The sequence below is a fragment of the Parasteatoda tepidariorum genome, chromosome 1, assembly GCF_043381705.1.
Source record: "Parasteatoda tepidariorum isolate YZ-2023 chromosome 1, CAS_Ptep_4.0, whole genome shotgun sequence".
Taxonomy (NCBI): domain Eukaryota; kingdom Metazoa; phylum Arthropoda; class Arachnida; order Araneae; family Theridiidae; genus Parasteatoda; species Parasteatoda tepidariorum.
This window is the reverse complement of record NC_092204.1, coordinates 69647370-69662857: the sequence shown is the minus strand read 5'-3', so window position 1 is coordinate 69662857 and position 15488 is coordinate 69647370. Positions and strand designations below refer to the sequence as shown.

The 15488-nt window shown below is 31.0% G+C and overlaps 2 protein-coding genes across 2 annotated transcripts in view; one reads left to right on the top strand and one right to left on the bottom strand.

Moving 5' to 3' along the window:
- LOC107439017 (protein bark beetle) overlaps positions 1 to 10169 on the top strand; it is a gene marked incomplete in the record, with an annotated part of 89256 nt that extends 79087 nt beyond the window's left edge. The window contains 4 exon segments of the mRNA XM_043038855.2: positions 2295 to 2389; positions 3461 to 3668; positions 6040 to 6454; positions 8086 to 10169. Of these exon segments, the coding sequence (XP_042894789.1) occupies positions 2295 to 2389; positions 3461 to 3668; positions 6040 to 6454; positions 8086 to 8398 (1031 nt within the window).
- LOC107452421 (dihydroorotate dehydrogenase 2) overlaps positions 1 to 12206 on the bottom strand; it is a 126217-nt gene extending 114011 nt beyond the window's left edge. Inside the window, exon 1 of the mRNA XM_071181969.1 lies at positions 12180 to 12206. Within this exon, the coding sequence (XP_071038070.1) occupies positions 12180 to 12191 (12 nt within the window). The 5' untranslated portion in view covers positions 12192 to 12206. The remainder of the gene's footprint in view (positions 1 to 12179) is intronic.
- Positions 12207 to 15488: the final 3282 nt, after the last annotated feature.

Sequence of the window (15488 nt, the reverse complement as noted above, 5' to 3'; positions counted from 1 at the left end):
GGGGGAGGAAAAGAATGTTAAAAAAAAAAGAACAAATATCGGCATTTGTTATCATTCCTCTCCCCCACCTTCTCACATGTTTCAAATAACCCAACAAAAAGAAAAATTTCTTCTGAATTGGGATACACTTTCTTTTTTTCTCTATAACTAAGGAAGGAAAAAGCGAAAAACGTAAAATGTGGTACAACGACGGTTAGAAAAGAAAACAATTGCTAGTTCTGACGAAGTTTTGATTAACCCGTCACCTAATTAAAAAATAAAAAAAGCCAGTGCGTTAAAGAAACAAAAAGATGAAAAGAAAAAAAAATAAGTACAATATGGGGGAGAGGAAGAAAAAAAAAACAAGTATCTTTAGAAAGCGGGTTGCTTGACATTTAGTCATTTCGAATGCTTGTGAAAGGACAAGTACAGAAACTTGGCGTATAAATCGAAAAGCATATAGCTACGTATGTACAGAAAAGAGAGGAAATTTAAAAAATTTGCTGTGGAATAAGAAGAGAAGTTTAGGGAAGGGACAGTAGTTAAGGCGAAGGAAGGAGAAAATAGAAGCTAGCGAAATAAGAAGAGACAGTTTGCGGTAGAGGAAACCTAGAAGCGGGCCAGGCGAGCCCCATTTATCATGCGCCACTGTCAATATACTTAACTGGTAACCGTGGAACACGAGCTAGCCTCGACGCAGGGTCCCATTCTAGGCAACAGCTTTGTTTTCTTGCTAGCCTCGACGCGAGGTCTCTATCTAGTAGTCATTAGATGCAGCGAGCGCTGGAATAAGAGAGAAAAAATAATAGCCGCCAAAAAGGAGTAAAGGACCGGTTTCCGCGACATCAAGTACCACTGGAACGCTATTAAAATAACTGCACAAAAAACAAAACACAAAAAATGTAATGAACTCAAGAAATAAATATATGTATACATACAATGGAATAAGTACCTTTTCCCCCTGGCTGCGCCAAGATTCAGAGCGGGCTTACGCCTAGTCTTTTCGATAGAGAGGATTCGACGTAGTACCGGTTCGTAGAGGTACGCTGGATGAAAAAGGGAGCTATTAGATATTTTTCACATAAAAAGGGATCATATATTTCCACGTGAGATTATTAAAGTACAATCATGCTTTTGAAAGGATTGTAATTAAACAAATGTGAGTAGTTAATGAATTAGGGTTAAAAGTATGATTGATTTCGAAATTTCGTTCTCTAATAAAATAATGGCTATGATACTAAAATAGATTAATTATCCTACTATACTCATATAATAATATTTAGTAAGAGTCAGAAATAATAAGGTTTTGCATATTTTTAGGAAAAATATGTTATTGTTCACAAAGTACACTGCTTTAGACAGCGCCATAATTAATTTTAAAAAAAATCTTAAGAATATTTTAAAATAATTTACTGAAATAAACATTGAAGACAACATCAAATCAATTACAGTAATTAAAAAAATATTTAATGTTATGAATAGTTGATAAAGTAACAAGTTTATTATCATATTTCCTAATACTACTTATTTAGACGTTTTAATTATTTATTTGTCTAATGTTAAGCATCAAATTTCAATTTTTTTTTTTAAGTTGCTGGTTACTTTAGTTGTTAATAGATAAACTTTCTGATCAACGCTTTCTTAACTTAGCTACAATTATGCAAATGCTTAATAACAAATTCTATATTGAAAATATATTTCACGTGTGATTATTAAAGGAAGTAAACAACCAATAAGTTACGCTTTAGAAAAGATTGTAACTAAGCAATTGTGAAAATTCTATTAATACTTTAGTAGTTTAACTACATGTTTACGCTTTAATGTTCATAGAATAAAATTAAATGATGATCATAATTTGGGATTATAAGATCTGCTTAAGTGTATGGGAATAATTTAAAGACAATATGTTATTGTTTACAAAGCATGAAATATTACACAGCACCATGAAAAGTTTTATAAATATATATATATATATATATATATCTTATAAACAACTTCAACTAACATTGTAATAATTGTAATAACTCGTGCCAAAAAAATTTGTAAACATAATCAATTTTCCAACTTTAAAAAATGCCTTTGTCAGAATTCTAAATAAGTACGGAAGTATGATTTTCATGAGTTTGTTTATATAGAAATGCTCTTGTTGCTACGATTCACGAACAATTTTTTTTAATGTCTTTCAAAAAAAGTTGCAATCAAAAAATTTGACTAATTGTCTGGTGTAGTATTTTAAACATTTGTTTATTTAAAGCAATAATTGATTTAAAAATATAACTGTGTAAACTGGATAATAGAATTTCTATATTCTTTAGGAAAATGTGCTGGTGGTTGGACAAAAATAGGCGACACTTGTTTCTTATACGTCGGTGGGGTTATGACTTTTGTTGAAGCAAAACGATTTTGTGAGGTAAGCACTTTTTATGGAAATTAAAAAGCTTGTCACGACAAAGCTATATTACCTAATTGGTACAAGTTAACCCTTTATAGGGCCATTTTAGTTTAGTAATATGTTAAAGTATTTTTGTTATAGAAATTGATTTATAATAGGATAGAGATTGGTTTTTGAAATAGAAATTGATTAAGTATCTATCGCATGACATGCAAAGAATGGTCATAAATTTTGATTCTAAACACTTCAATTGTTTAAACAATTTGTAAAAACAGCCAATACCCATCATTTAGACGCTTACTTTACGTATCAAATTGCAGTTTCATTTCTCAAAAGTTTTGCAGGGAGAGAAAATACTGCTTTAAAATTTTTTTGCTAAAATTGTTAGCAAAAAATTCGCTGTTTATGCCTTTTTCATTTTATTCTTGAAAATGATCGAAATAAGATGTAAATACATTCGGGGATGTAGAGGGGTTGATATTTACACTTTTTTCATGAGTCCTATATTAATAAAATTAACTGCTATTGCTCTTACACAGCTCAGTAACTGCAGAATATGTTTTGAAACTCCGAATAAAACTTAATAATTTATTTTGCTATAACTTAGATAATTAGCTTTGCTTAGGAAGAAGCATTTGAATGAATTTTCTGCTTTTCTGTGGAAGAACTTTTTTTTAATTGAAGGTATCAATTGTACGATGAATTTTGACCATAAATAGCTTAAATTCAATGCATTGCTTTAATTTGGTTTTTTGGAAACCATTACCCTATAGTGTAACAAAAGTTTGAAGTAATGATTTATGGATAAAATTTTAATCAATGACTTTAGAATGTTTCTTTCTGTTTAATTTATATATTAGTTGGAATGTTATGAGTTAAAAAATAGCGGTAAATGTACAAATGCAATCTCTGTTTAGAAGTTAACTCATCAATTTTAAATTTCCCTTCTCAAAAATTAATGGACGTGGGAAAATACTCTAGGAAAAAAATATTTTGAATAACACTGGTATAAACCATATATATAAAGATAAACTAAATATAGTTCATTTTTATGCCACTATAAAAACTATAGCCTTTTATTTCTTACAGCTGGATAATGCCTCAATGCCATACGTCAAAACAAAGCACGATGAGTTGATGGCGTTTGTCGAACATCAACAATACTATTACCAACACTATTCGGATCGTTTTTGGATTCAATCTTTGGATATTCCTCCACGGGAATGTGCAGTTTTAGTAAACAGGAAAGTTGTGAAACATCCTTGTGACGAATATTTCCCATTCTTGTGTGAAAGAGGTAAAAGAAAACAGTATTCTCTTCACATTGTAATTAAGTGAAATTGAACTTTAAATAGTTACTCGGCGCAAATTTTTTTATTTTCTAGGTATGCATTGATTTAATTTTAAACAGTAGAACTATAGTTTCACATTAGAAAAGTGTTGTCGTTGAATTTTTTCCTACGAAATTTTTGCTCGAAATTTACCAACATTTTCAATATGTATTCATTTTTTAAAATTTCGTTTCAACGTTATTGATGACGTTAGAGTCTGAAACAACCCATTTAGTTGATAAAAAGTACTGACAAAACAAAAACAACCTCTTTTTCACATTAAGTTATATTTAACAAATAAAATAATTCTTAAGAATGCTATTCAACCCATTGATTACGAAATAATATGTATGCTAAAGGGTTCTTTTCCTGCTGCTCGTCTAGTCGACGGCTTGCGAGTTATGAGTCATATTCACGGGACTAAAATTTATGTAAAATATGTATTACTCAAATGCATCACAAGCGATTTATTTTTTTTAATCAGTTTTCAGGTTTTTTGTTATTAAAAAAAGAGCGTGATTAGTCACAAAATAAGTTATAGTTGCTGCCAACAGACTTTCTGAAATACCATGTTTTCGAATGTACAGTAAGACAACAAAAAAAAAAAAACGAACCACTCTGAATAATTTTGATCTAATGATCAAATCTTCACATTCTAGGACTCAATGATTCCAAAGAGTAGCCTCAAATATGCTAATTAGTTAGAGCAGACGATATTTTTAGTTACGAAATTAGATACAAAACGTACCTGCTCTGAATCAGCATACTTTTTCCGATGGATTCGAATTTTTGATCCCCAAGATATGGGGTCTGGACCCAAGATGGGAAATATGGTCCCAATAGTTTGGTCAGGAGATCACTCCAAGGTGTGGTCCCTTGTCCCCTTAATGTTAATTTAACTTTTTGCGTATTTCACCATATTTTGATAACTTTTTAAACGAAATTAAACATTTTTTGCATACATTTATACATTTGTTTATATAAAAACAATTCCAAGTAAGAAATAAATTTTAGTAGGTACTTATTATTTTTTATTATTTTATTTAATAGCAATAAAAAAATATTGTATTGCGAGTTATGCAGTTTTTTACATAATTTTAGAGAATGCTATCTTAAATAACAAAAAACAAAATTTTAGCGAAATCGGCCGATTAGTTTCTGAGAAATTGAATTTCAAATATAGGACTTTCTTAAAATTCAATTAAGCTATTCGACCGATTTCGCTCAAATTTTGTATTTGATCATGTAAAATCAAATACTTTAAAATGATGTAAAAAAATGGCATACCTTGCAAGTCATTTTTTTACCATTATTAAATAAAATAATAAAAAATAAATATTTACTAAACTTTATTTTTTGCATGGAATATCATCTTTGAATAAATGAATTTTATAATATTTTCCAGATTGCGGCTACCCCCTATATTTTGGGGGTCAGAAGTCCGTCGGAAAAACGTATGTTTATTCAGAGAAAGTGGGTTTGTGTCTGCTCAAAATATCGTCTGCACTTACTAATTAGCATATTTGGGGTCTCCCCTTCGAGCCATTAAGTCTGAGTCTTAGAACTTGAAAATCAGATCAATTAGATCAAAAAATATTCAGTGTTTCGTTTTTTTCCGTTCCCGCATTGTACGCAATTGGTCCGTTTCCCAGAACGGATCTTTTGGAGCCCGCTCCAAACTGTTCTGACAATGGGGTTCGAAAACAAGCTGAAAAGTTTAATCAGTTTTCATCTTAAGAGATGAGTGGATATATTCTTTCCTTGTTTCTATGTCATAAATAAACGATTTTGTGTAGAATTCAAATGTTTTGAAAGCCATTTTTAAAACTGCAACAATATTTTTGTCACTTTTTCAGCAAAATTAAAATACATATAAAATATACATTTATGTTAGCAAATTTGATTGTTGCATTTAAATAGAAAGATCGAACCACATTCAGTAGGAATGTATAGGTTTGTAAAAGTCGTGAATTTTATTTTGTTATTCTTTAAGATTCTAACTTTCTTATTGTAATTTAATGTTCTAAAAGAAATATTAAAAATATTGATAAAATAATTATTTTTAAATAAAGAATAATGACGACACGTTAAAATTATGAATTGAATCAATCGAAGTCCAACTATTAAACGATTAGCAACGTAAATGATAAACTTCTCAAAAGTTGAAGAAATTTGAAGAGGGCACAAAAAGCTTCTAGCCGTGGAATAGGCCTAATGCCGAACTCCGTCTTAACTGTTATGTAGAATAAGTAATAATTGTTTTTGTTGAGAATTTTGCCATAAATATGTCGATTGTGATAAATAATATAACAATCGATTTTTTCTTCTCTTATCTAGATCCTGAAATAACTGTTTCAACAAGTTTGTGGTTTATGGAACCACTCACAATAGCTTTCCTGTGTGTCAGCGCTCTTTCCTTCCTTTTTGTGGCTCTATGTGTTGGATTTTGGCTTTGCAAGTCCAGGCAAAGGTACCGAGAGAAATTGGAAAGGAGAAATTCCATACGAGCATCTATTAGATCAAATCGTTCTCTAACAGGCTTTTCAGAACTAGGCTACAAGAGGAGAATAGAAAGAGCATATGAAACAGAGTCAATTCCTAAACCAGTTCAGTTGAAAATGGATGGAAGTTTAGATTCCGTAGAAAAATCAGCATCTAAATTTAGCTGTTCTATGGACGATAGCTTCGAAAATACTCTTGGCGACACTAGTTCAAGTAGGGTTCCAAATGGCGACTTTTCTGCTTTTGGAGGGTAAGTACATGCAAAATATCAAAAGACGTTTTCGATAATGTATAATATAATTTTCATTCGAAATATGCAGAATTCTTAATTTAACCATTTTAAGTTCAAATTTGTGAGCTGGAGTGGTTGGAAATTGAAAATTGCATCTATTTATAAAGTGGTAGTATGTTTACCACTGTGAATACATTTACAAATTAAGTGAATATTTTCCCCCCCGTTAATTATTCTTTTTTTTCTTTTCTTTTTTAAATAAAACAATTGCTTAATTTAGTAACCAGATACAAACTTTTTCTGATCAGCATGCTTCCGTATTAGTATCAGTTCCTTGTTCTTACCAACAGACATCGCCAAGGCGCCAACAAGTTTTTTGTAACTTGTAATTTATTTAGAAAAAAAAATGTACTGGTTTGCTTGAGGAGAGCTTCACTTCCAGACCAGTTAGCTCTTGCTGTGATTCTCCTTTTCTTAAGTTTTAGTTTTTTGAGTGTGTGATTTACTTTTTTTTAAGAAAGTTTCAGCTTCAGTTTTTTGCGGTTGTCGCAAAAATTTGGCGACTTTTTGGCTCAAGCTTCGATACGGAAATATTTCCTTTGTTATGAATAAATTATGAAGGATCATACTTTAACATTAGGAGACCATGCCCTTAATTATTTACCTCTAATTTTACGAAACTTATGACGACAGATCTATATAAGTATTTCTCAAAATTAGTATCGAAGAATATATGAAATTTCCAACAATGAAAAAAAAATCTAACGATGGTGTCACAGTTTTCCATTGTTGTCGAGACATTTTTTTGGCCGGAAAATCACATGGTAGGATAAAATTTTCCAGCTTATTCCATATTATTTTGGATGTCATCCATATTTTTTTGGCTGTAAAATTAATAAAAGGTATTGTTTTCCTGTGAAAGATTTTTGTATCTCAAATTTAAGGATATTTACCTGTAAAATTATTTTTATTTTTATATTACTCTGCTATTATAGCGTTTTTGATTTTGAACGCTTTCGAAATTTAAAGAATTGTTTCTTCATTATAACGAAATTCTATAATATTGTCTTATTAAATTTCCTTTTAAGATAAACTTACGCGAGTCTAAGTCGAAACTTATTAAAGGTTTAACCAAAAAAAGTGGTGTAAATTACATTAATATGTTATAAATTATAGTCAAAGAGATTCGATAAATGATTTAGAACTTAATGATCAGCAAATTGTATTTAATATATCAGCCTGTTTGATTAGCGAAAATATTAAATTACGGCTGTGACCTCGCCGACTTTCTTCTAACACTATACCTTTAATTTAAAATGTTACTTAAAAAAGAATTATTACTAAGCAAAATTATTTATGTTTACTAATAGATCTTAATCATATGAGAAATATAATCATACGAGATCTTTCATACTTTTTACCAATCAAATTGGATTCGAAATGAACATTTAATTTAAAACCTCAAATATTACATTATATCTCTTCTTACATAATTTTTTTTCTCCGGAAATCTTTCAAGTTAATTTATTAAGTCCTAACTTAATGCAAACCAAACATAACCAAAAATTTATTTTAGGATAAACACATTTCTGCCCATTTTCAATTTTTATTATATTATATTTATTTTTTTTTTCTTTTTCAAAATTCAGATTCCGCTCGGACGCAGAACATGAAAACAGGACGGCCAATCTGATGGCTCATCCAACATTTGATTTGACATATGAAAATCAGTGTTTTGTCGATCGATCGGTTTCCAGAAATTCTCACGAAATATCTAGAGATTGGAGTTCTTCTACGGGGTCTACTCTTGACATGAAACGAGCTTTGGAACGAGAAACTAAAGAACAGAACTACCACGTTGGTCCCTACAGGCAGACTCCTTCTCCAGCTTTAACATTGGAATCCAATGGAGACAGTAGCCGAAGCAGCAACAGACAACCTCCATTGGAAACAGCCATGTAAATAAATTCAAAACAACAAGTCACAACATGTTCCTATTGCATTTGCAAGTTTGAGAGTAAGCTGTGCTTGCATCAAAAAATGATGTCTTTCAATCACAAAGACTGATTTTTTCAGACTGATCTAAAAGCTCAGTTGCATGAAATAAGTTTAACAGCAACTTGCTCAATAAGTAAACTGGAAAACAACGATTTTGTTTATTTAAAAAAAAAATCCCAAAAAGGCTCATACACATTCTGAATAGGGAATAAATTAGCCCAAGTTCGCTCTAGTTTATAAACCTTATTTACATTTACTTTATTGCAAGTTACTAGTATGCTTGCTTAGGTTAACACAACAAACCTGATTTACTTAACAGCAAATTGCTAGTAAATTCTCTCACAGTAACTGAGCTTTCTACCAAAGTTTTTAAGTGCCTGCTTTCTTTTTCAAGACTTAGTTATCAGCAAATAATACTAGTTTGTGAACGGAAACTGAAAGCAGTGTTAGATTTAACAATACCTGGTGCCAAGAATGAAGCAGGATAAAAAATATCATGCCTGATATTTATTTATTTAGTTACGATTTGAGCAATTAAAATTTCTTAGTGACCTAAGGAATTCACAATCATCTTAAAATCAAAAGTGTGAACTTAAGTGCCTTCATTGAATACAATGCTCAAGACTGTATTTTTTTTTATGTGCAATAAAGCACGACTGAAGAAAAGGGTGCTCATAAAATTTACAAGACTTCAACAAAAATATATTTTTTCTTTTTTTTAAGAAACACACTTCATTTTCTTTATGGTTTTATTTAAAATCAACATTAACAAACATAAAACACCATTTTAATTTCATAGTTTTAGGTAAGCGAATAGATATTTAGTCATCTTTGGAGATAAAAACTCTTTGATTTCATAAAATAGAAATTTGAATGCAAAAATGAAATATTGTTCAGCAAGTAGTTTAACACTATTTGCTTTATTATGCCACGAAATTAAGGTATCATATACAGATGTAGTTTACGATCCTGACGATCAAAAGTATACTATTAATTGTTATTTTTATAGTTATTGTCTAATATGGTTTTAAAAAAAGTAAGAAAAGGCTGTACAATTAAAGAATATCACCAATGAAATTGTTGTAATTCATGTAATTGCTTTTCATTCCAGAAATTTAGCACTTTCACGTAGAATCCCTCACCCATGATATGCGCTTGCGCATGTACTACGAAACAATCTCAGTTTTTTTCTGAGTTTGAGTGAAACAAAACATACATGAAAGAATCGGATGCTACGTGAAGTTGCTAAATCTCTCTATTAATAGTACTTCATACCTAGCCTTACACACGCTTACATTTTTGTATTATTAAAGAGCTTACTATCATTAAGGGCTCATTAATAATAAATTATATAAGTTAATATGTAATTAGCTAAGGAACTATTTTAATAAGTTGTATATTTCAAAAGTGAAATGAAAATGTAAAGAGCTACCAATTTTTAAATTGGAATAAGCCAGTTAAATTTTAAAAAAGCTTGTATATAGAAAAAATATGCTTTGTTGCTTACCTAGTAATCATTGTGTTATCTAGTTCAATATTTAAATAAATTTCATTCTCACAAAGGAACGGAAGAAGAAAACTGCCTTTTTATGTAAAATGAGCTTTTTTTTAAATCGTTCAGTTTTAGTGAACGAACACGTGTATATTTGATTTGTGTGAAATAATTTTTATACTTATTTTAATATAAAAGTTTTATAAAATATTTTTCATTGTAATAAATCATTTCCATTTGATACAGAGTTGTCTGAATCTTTTTTTCTTTCTAAGTACTAAAAATAACGAAATAGTCTCCACAATTTTAACAGGCCTTAGAATGCTAATTGTGGTCTGGATTTATCCCCAGTGTTTAACAGATATTTTAATTGCATAAATTCAGAATTCTTTGGTCTTCAAACCACATACAGTACTAAATCTCAATTTTAAAACAGCTTGGAAAACTTTAATCACTATCGCTTCAATTCCGCAAACTAATGTAGATAAAAATTGATTTAAAACATACCAACTGTCTCTTTCAAACCACATAAATCAACAATTCTGAAGACATTTTTCATAACTTACAATCTACACTTTTTTATTTACGACTTAAAAGTGTTTTAATTTCTTTTTCAAAAATAGATATTTTGTAAGTTTATAGTAAATGAAATAGTGTAATTTTATTTTTTCGAAATTCCAACTTTCGAAGGAGTTAAAGAGATTTGTACAGAGTTTTGTAGTATCGCGTTTAATCTTTAATCACGTTCTTCAAGAAAACAGTGTTTTATAACCTTGGTTCCATCGGTATCTCAGAAATTATTCATCTAATTTCCATTTTGTTTTCAAAGTTCAGACAAAATTATCTACATTTCATCTACCATATTACTACTATCTACATTTCATCTTATGTAAAATAAAAATTGACATCAAAAGCTAAGATGAAATGTAATTCGTATATTTACACACATAGTTAGATAAAAATTGGCTAAGTGGTAAAAATATTTCGCCCAAGATCAAACACTCACTTTAAATATTATAAAAAAACGAAAAACAAATAAAAACTAACTATACAAAGACCAGTAAAAAAAATCCAATAAATGGTTTCGCGTAAAAGATAATATTGTAAGAGGCAGATAGTTATTGCAGTGGTAAACATTTCAGGACACGTATATTTAATAATTTATATTCCCTTTTCCTCGACTTAGGTTTAAAAATAATCAGCAAGACGAACTTTATAAAAAAATTTCCTTACACTCGCAAGGCAATGTGCAAACAAAAATGCATTTACTTTAATATGCACGCAGACGAAAAAATAAATAAATTAAGATCATAGATCAAAATTGTCACTATTATATTCAGTATTTTTGTAAATAATTTATTCTCGATGATTACACTGGGGAACTAATTTTCTGCTGCATTTATACAAATACTCCCTCTTACCTAATTTGGTATGGGGCTTTTTAATCTGAAATTAGTTTTATTCTAAAAGCTACAGATTTTTTTTAAAAAAAATCTGTAATTTTAGTCTAGTTTTGTGGAAATATACAAGTTTAAAACATTATATATAAAATGGATCTCGAAAATGTAGTGACAAACTTCTGGGGTAGTTAGGGCACTTTATCAGGAGAAACCCCAAGCCCGGAATCGTCGTCGTAAGCTGCGCTTCCCTATTCTGATCGGTTCGGAACCACGCGAAGAAACGGTTTATAATAGGAAAGCGCGCTAACGGTGTATGATGACATTCCCGGGCATAGGTTCTTTTGCAATTTTTTTTAATACTGAAGATGAGTACAAACTCTTACGGAAGTTCGTCGCAACATTTATGCGACTCCCTGTTATATGTAACGTTTAAAAACAGACTAAAATTGTCATTTAAAAAACAAACTGTAGCTTGGAGAAAGAAACTGATAGCAGATTTGAAATTAGTGTCACGAAAGTATCTAAGAACAGGGTAAATCTCATGCAACAGAAAATAAATCGCTTCCCAGTGTAATTTTTGTGTATAAACTCAACATTTTACTTATTTTATTCCTCCATGTTCACTTCGAAAATGTATTGGGTTGAATGCTTAGTTAATTTGCTAATTAGCCGGCAAATCCGGTAATGCACTGGGTGACCAAAGCATTATGCGATCTAGGCAAGTTAACCAAATGGTGGAGTAAATTAAGTCTTGCGACAAAAAAGAGGAAAGAGCACAGGACTAGTATTAGTGGAATCCTTATTTAACTTAAAAGAAAGCAACCCATATGAGGGAAACTGAAAAATGTCTTACCTCTATAAACATAGTCTTGGCTGTTGACCCTGTTTCAATATCTTCATTTTAAGTATATCAAAAAACAAAATGTGCAGGCCTAAAATTAAATGTCCGATCTTTCAATAAATTTTTTTTGTTCAATATTACGAAATAGCTTAATTCCTTCACAGAATAATTCAAAACACTCTCTTTTCCTTTGAAAAATATCAGTACTACTATGAAACACTTACTCTACTGTTGAAAATCCAGACCATGGCTACACTTGCTGATAACTAGGTGCAAGTATATTTTGCCCGGACGAATAAATTAGAATTAAAATATTAAACTAGCACTCCTTTTATATAGCTAATTAAACAACAATAATAATTAGCAATTTCTTTATTTTTGAATAAATATTAACCCTAAAATATCAGGTTCCAAGTTTAACTATTCCTAAACACAGTCACACTCACCTAATACTTTATTTATTTCCAATGCCTACCTGTGTTGACATTTCGTCAATGCAGGCATTTACTGGACAGATTTGTTGGCCACTCTTTCAGGTGCACCATATTAGGTGAGCCCCACGTTGTTTCCATACTAAGGACAGATTGTACAGAGAATGAAAGAACATCCATGCCTTGCCGGAATACGAACCCAGAACCTTTCTGATGCAAAGTCAGTTCCCTGACCCCTACACAGTCCGGTCGGCACTAAGCTAATACTAAATCTTAAAAAAACTAAGAAAGTTGGGATGACAGCACAAATTACCTCATAGAGATAGAATAAAAAGTGTACCCACGTTTAAGACGAGAATGGAACTGACTACCTCTACACTACAAAGATTGGCNCCATAGTAAGGACAGATTGTACAGAGAATGAAAGAACATCCATGCCTTGCCCGGAATACGAACCCAGAACCTTTCTGATGCAAAGTCAGTTCCCTGACCCCTACACAGTCCGGTCGGCACTAAGCTAATACTAAATCTTAAAAAAATTAAGAAAGTTGGGATGACAGCACAAATTACCACATAGAGATAGAATAAAAAGTGTACCCACGTTTCAGACGAGAATGGAACTGACTACCTCTACACTACAAAGATTGGCCTTCCTGGACGAGTGGGCCGCTCAGTAGCTTCGAGATAGAGGGTTCGAATTCAGCCATAAAAGCCTTGATGTATCTTAGTGATTTCCTTTTTCAAAATGTTCTTTGTCATGCCACAAGCCTATGTGTGTGTAACAATATATAAATAAAATATAAGCAAGAAAGAATTTGGATTGCTTAATATTAAGATAGTGCATTTGAGCAAAAGTATTAAGTTTGGATGACAGCACAAATTACTTTAGAAATAGAATAAAAGGTGCACGACGAGAATTGAACTGGCTAACGCTACGCTACAAAAAATTCGGGTTACTTAACATTAAGGTCACGCATTTGCTTTTGAAAAATAACTGGAAACCTCAGAAATTATAAATGAATCATCTGTTCTCCGGACTGTTAATATAAATCTGGAATCCGGTAAACTTCTTTAATTTTTTATTAAAGCTCCTAGACTAAATCTTGCCGCAAGGCCACCATTCACGGATGAAGACACTGATCAAAACTAGGAGTTGCGGAATCAAGATGCACTCTTTTCGTTGAAGTAAGGACTACTGATGATTTTCATACCCTTTTTTCAGGAGATGATATAAAACAAGAGCGAGGAGTTACGATAATTAGTGAGAAGGCAAGGAGAAGTCTACAAAACTGACAACCGGTAAATAATAGAATTATTAAGGCAAACTTCTATTCTAAATTAACAGTTATACAGGCATATGCACCAACCAACGATGTTGAAGGCTGGTTGGTAGGGCGTTGGGCCTATGTCCAAGAAATCATGAGTTACCGCCAGCCGAATACTCCCCCTGTAGTAAATAGTGACTGGTGCACGTTGAATCTGTCGATGTATCAAAATCCTCCGTGTTCTCATGACAAATCATACCTCTGGGAGTATTAAATTAAAGATTGACCGTTCTCTGGGCATTTATATGCATAGTAAATCAGCAAAACTTTCTTCATTTTTAAGCTATTATTCGTTCTGATAAAAAAGAAAAAATGATAATTTAAGGAAAAGGAATATTACGTTACAATATTAAAAAAAAAAATTAAAAAATACGTAAGATAATTTTTAAAATATTGACCCTTGGGTCCAGCAATTTGTTGATTTCTATCTTCCATATTTTTCCCTTTCCAGGGTCCCCTAATTTGTCTTTAATTATTTCCTTTGGTACGATTATATAGAATATTAAAAAAATATATCTGGTCGAATTTGAAAATTATAGGTTAATATTAAGGGAAGATATGGGATCATTTATATGCATAGTATATGAGGAAAAATTTCTCCATTTTTTAGTTACTATCCGTAAAAAAAAAATATATTAATTTAAGGAAAAGGAATATTTTATTTACGTTACAATATTGAAAAAAATATATTAAAAAAATTATGAAATATAATTTTTAAAATATTGACCCTTAACGGGGTTCGAACCCCGGATCCTTGGGTCTACTAATTTGTTGCCTCCGATCACGTAACACTAATGGCCAAGCCACAGACAGCTTTACCACTTATATTAACCTTTAAGTACTTTCCCGCGCTTTTCCGATGGAACCATATTTTGCCCCATCCTTGGCCTCCTAATTTGTTTTTAGTTATTTCCTTTAGTAGGATTGTATAGTATATAAAAATATAATATTTTGTCGAGTTTGAAAATTTTACTGTAATATTAAGGGGAGATATGGGGCACTTAAAGCATAGTACATGAGCAAAAATGTCTATATTTTTAAGCTATTATTAGCTCTTATAAAAAACAAAAATAATAATTTAAGGAAAAGGAGTATTTTATTTACGCTATAATATTGAAAAAAAAAAATTTATGAAGTATAATTTTTAAAATATTGACCCTTAATAACCAATAATTTTTAAACTCGACCACATATTATATTATAATATAATATACTACCGTATCAAAAAAAATAAATAATTATAGACAAATGAGGGGAATCATGAGGGGGCAATATATGGTTCCATTAGAAAAGCACGAGAAAGTACTTAAAAGTTAATATAAGTGGCAAAGCCGTGAGTGGTGTGTCCATTAGTGTTACGTGATGGGAAGCAACAAATTAGTGGACCCAAGGATCCGGGGTTCGAACCTGGTTCTGGTCAAAATTACGATTTGTGTATGAATGGGACTGTCCTATAAAACAGGCTGTGACGTACATGTGTGTCAGAAGTCGATTTCTTGCCAATAGATAGCACCACTGCCAAACAAGAAGAAGCGCATCCCTCTTGCCGTAATGGCAAGGGGGAT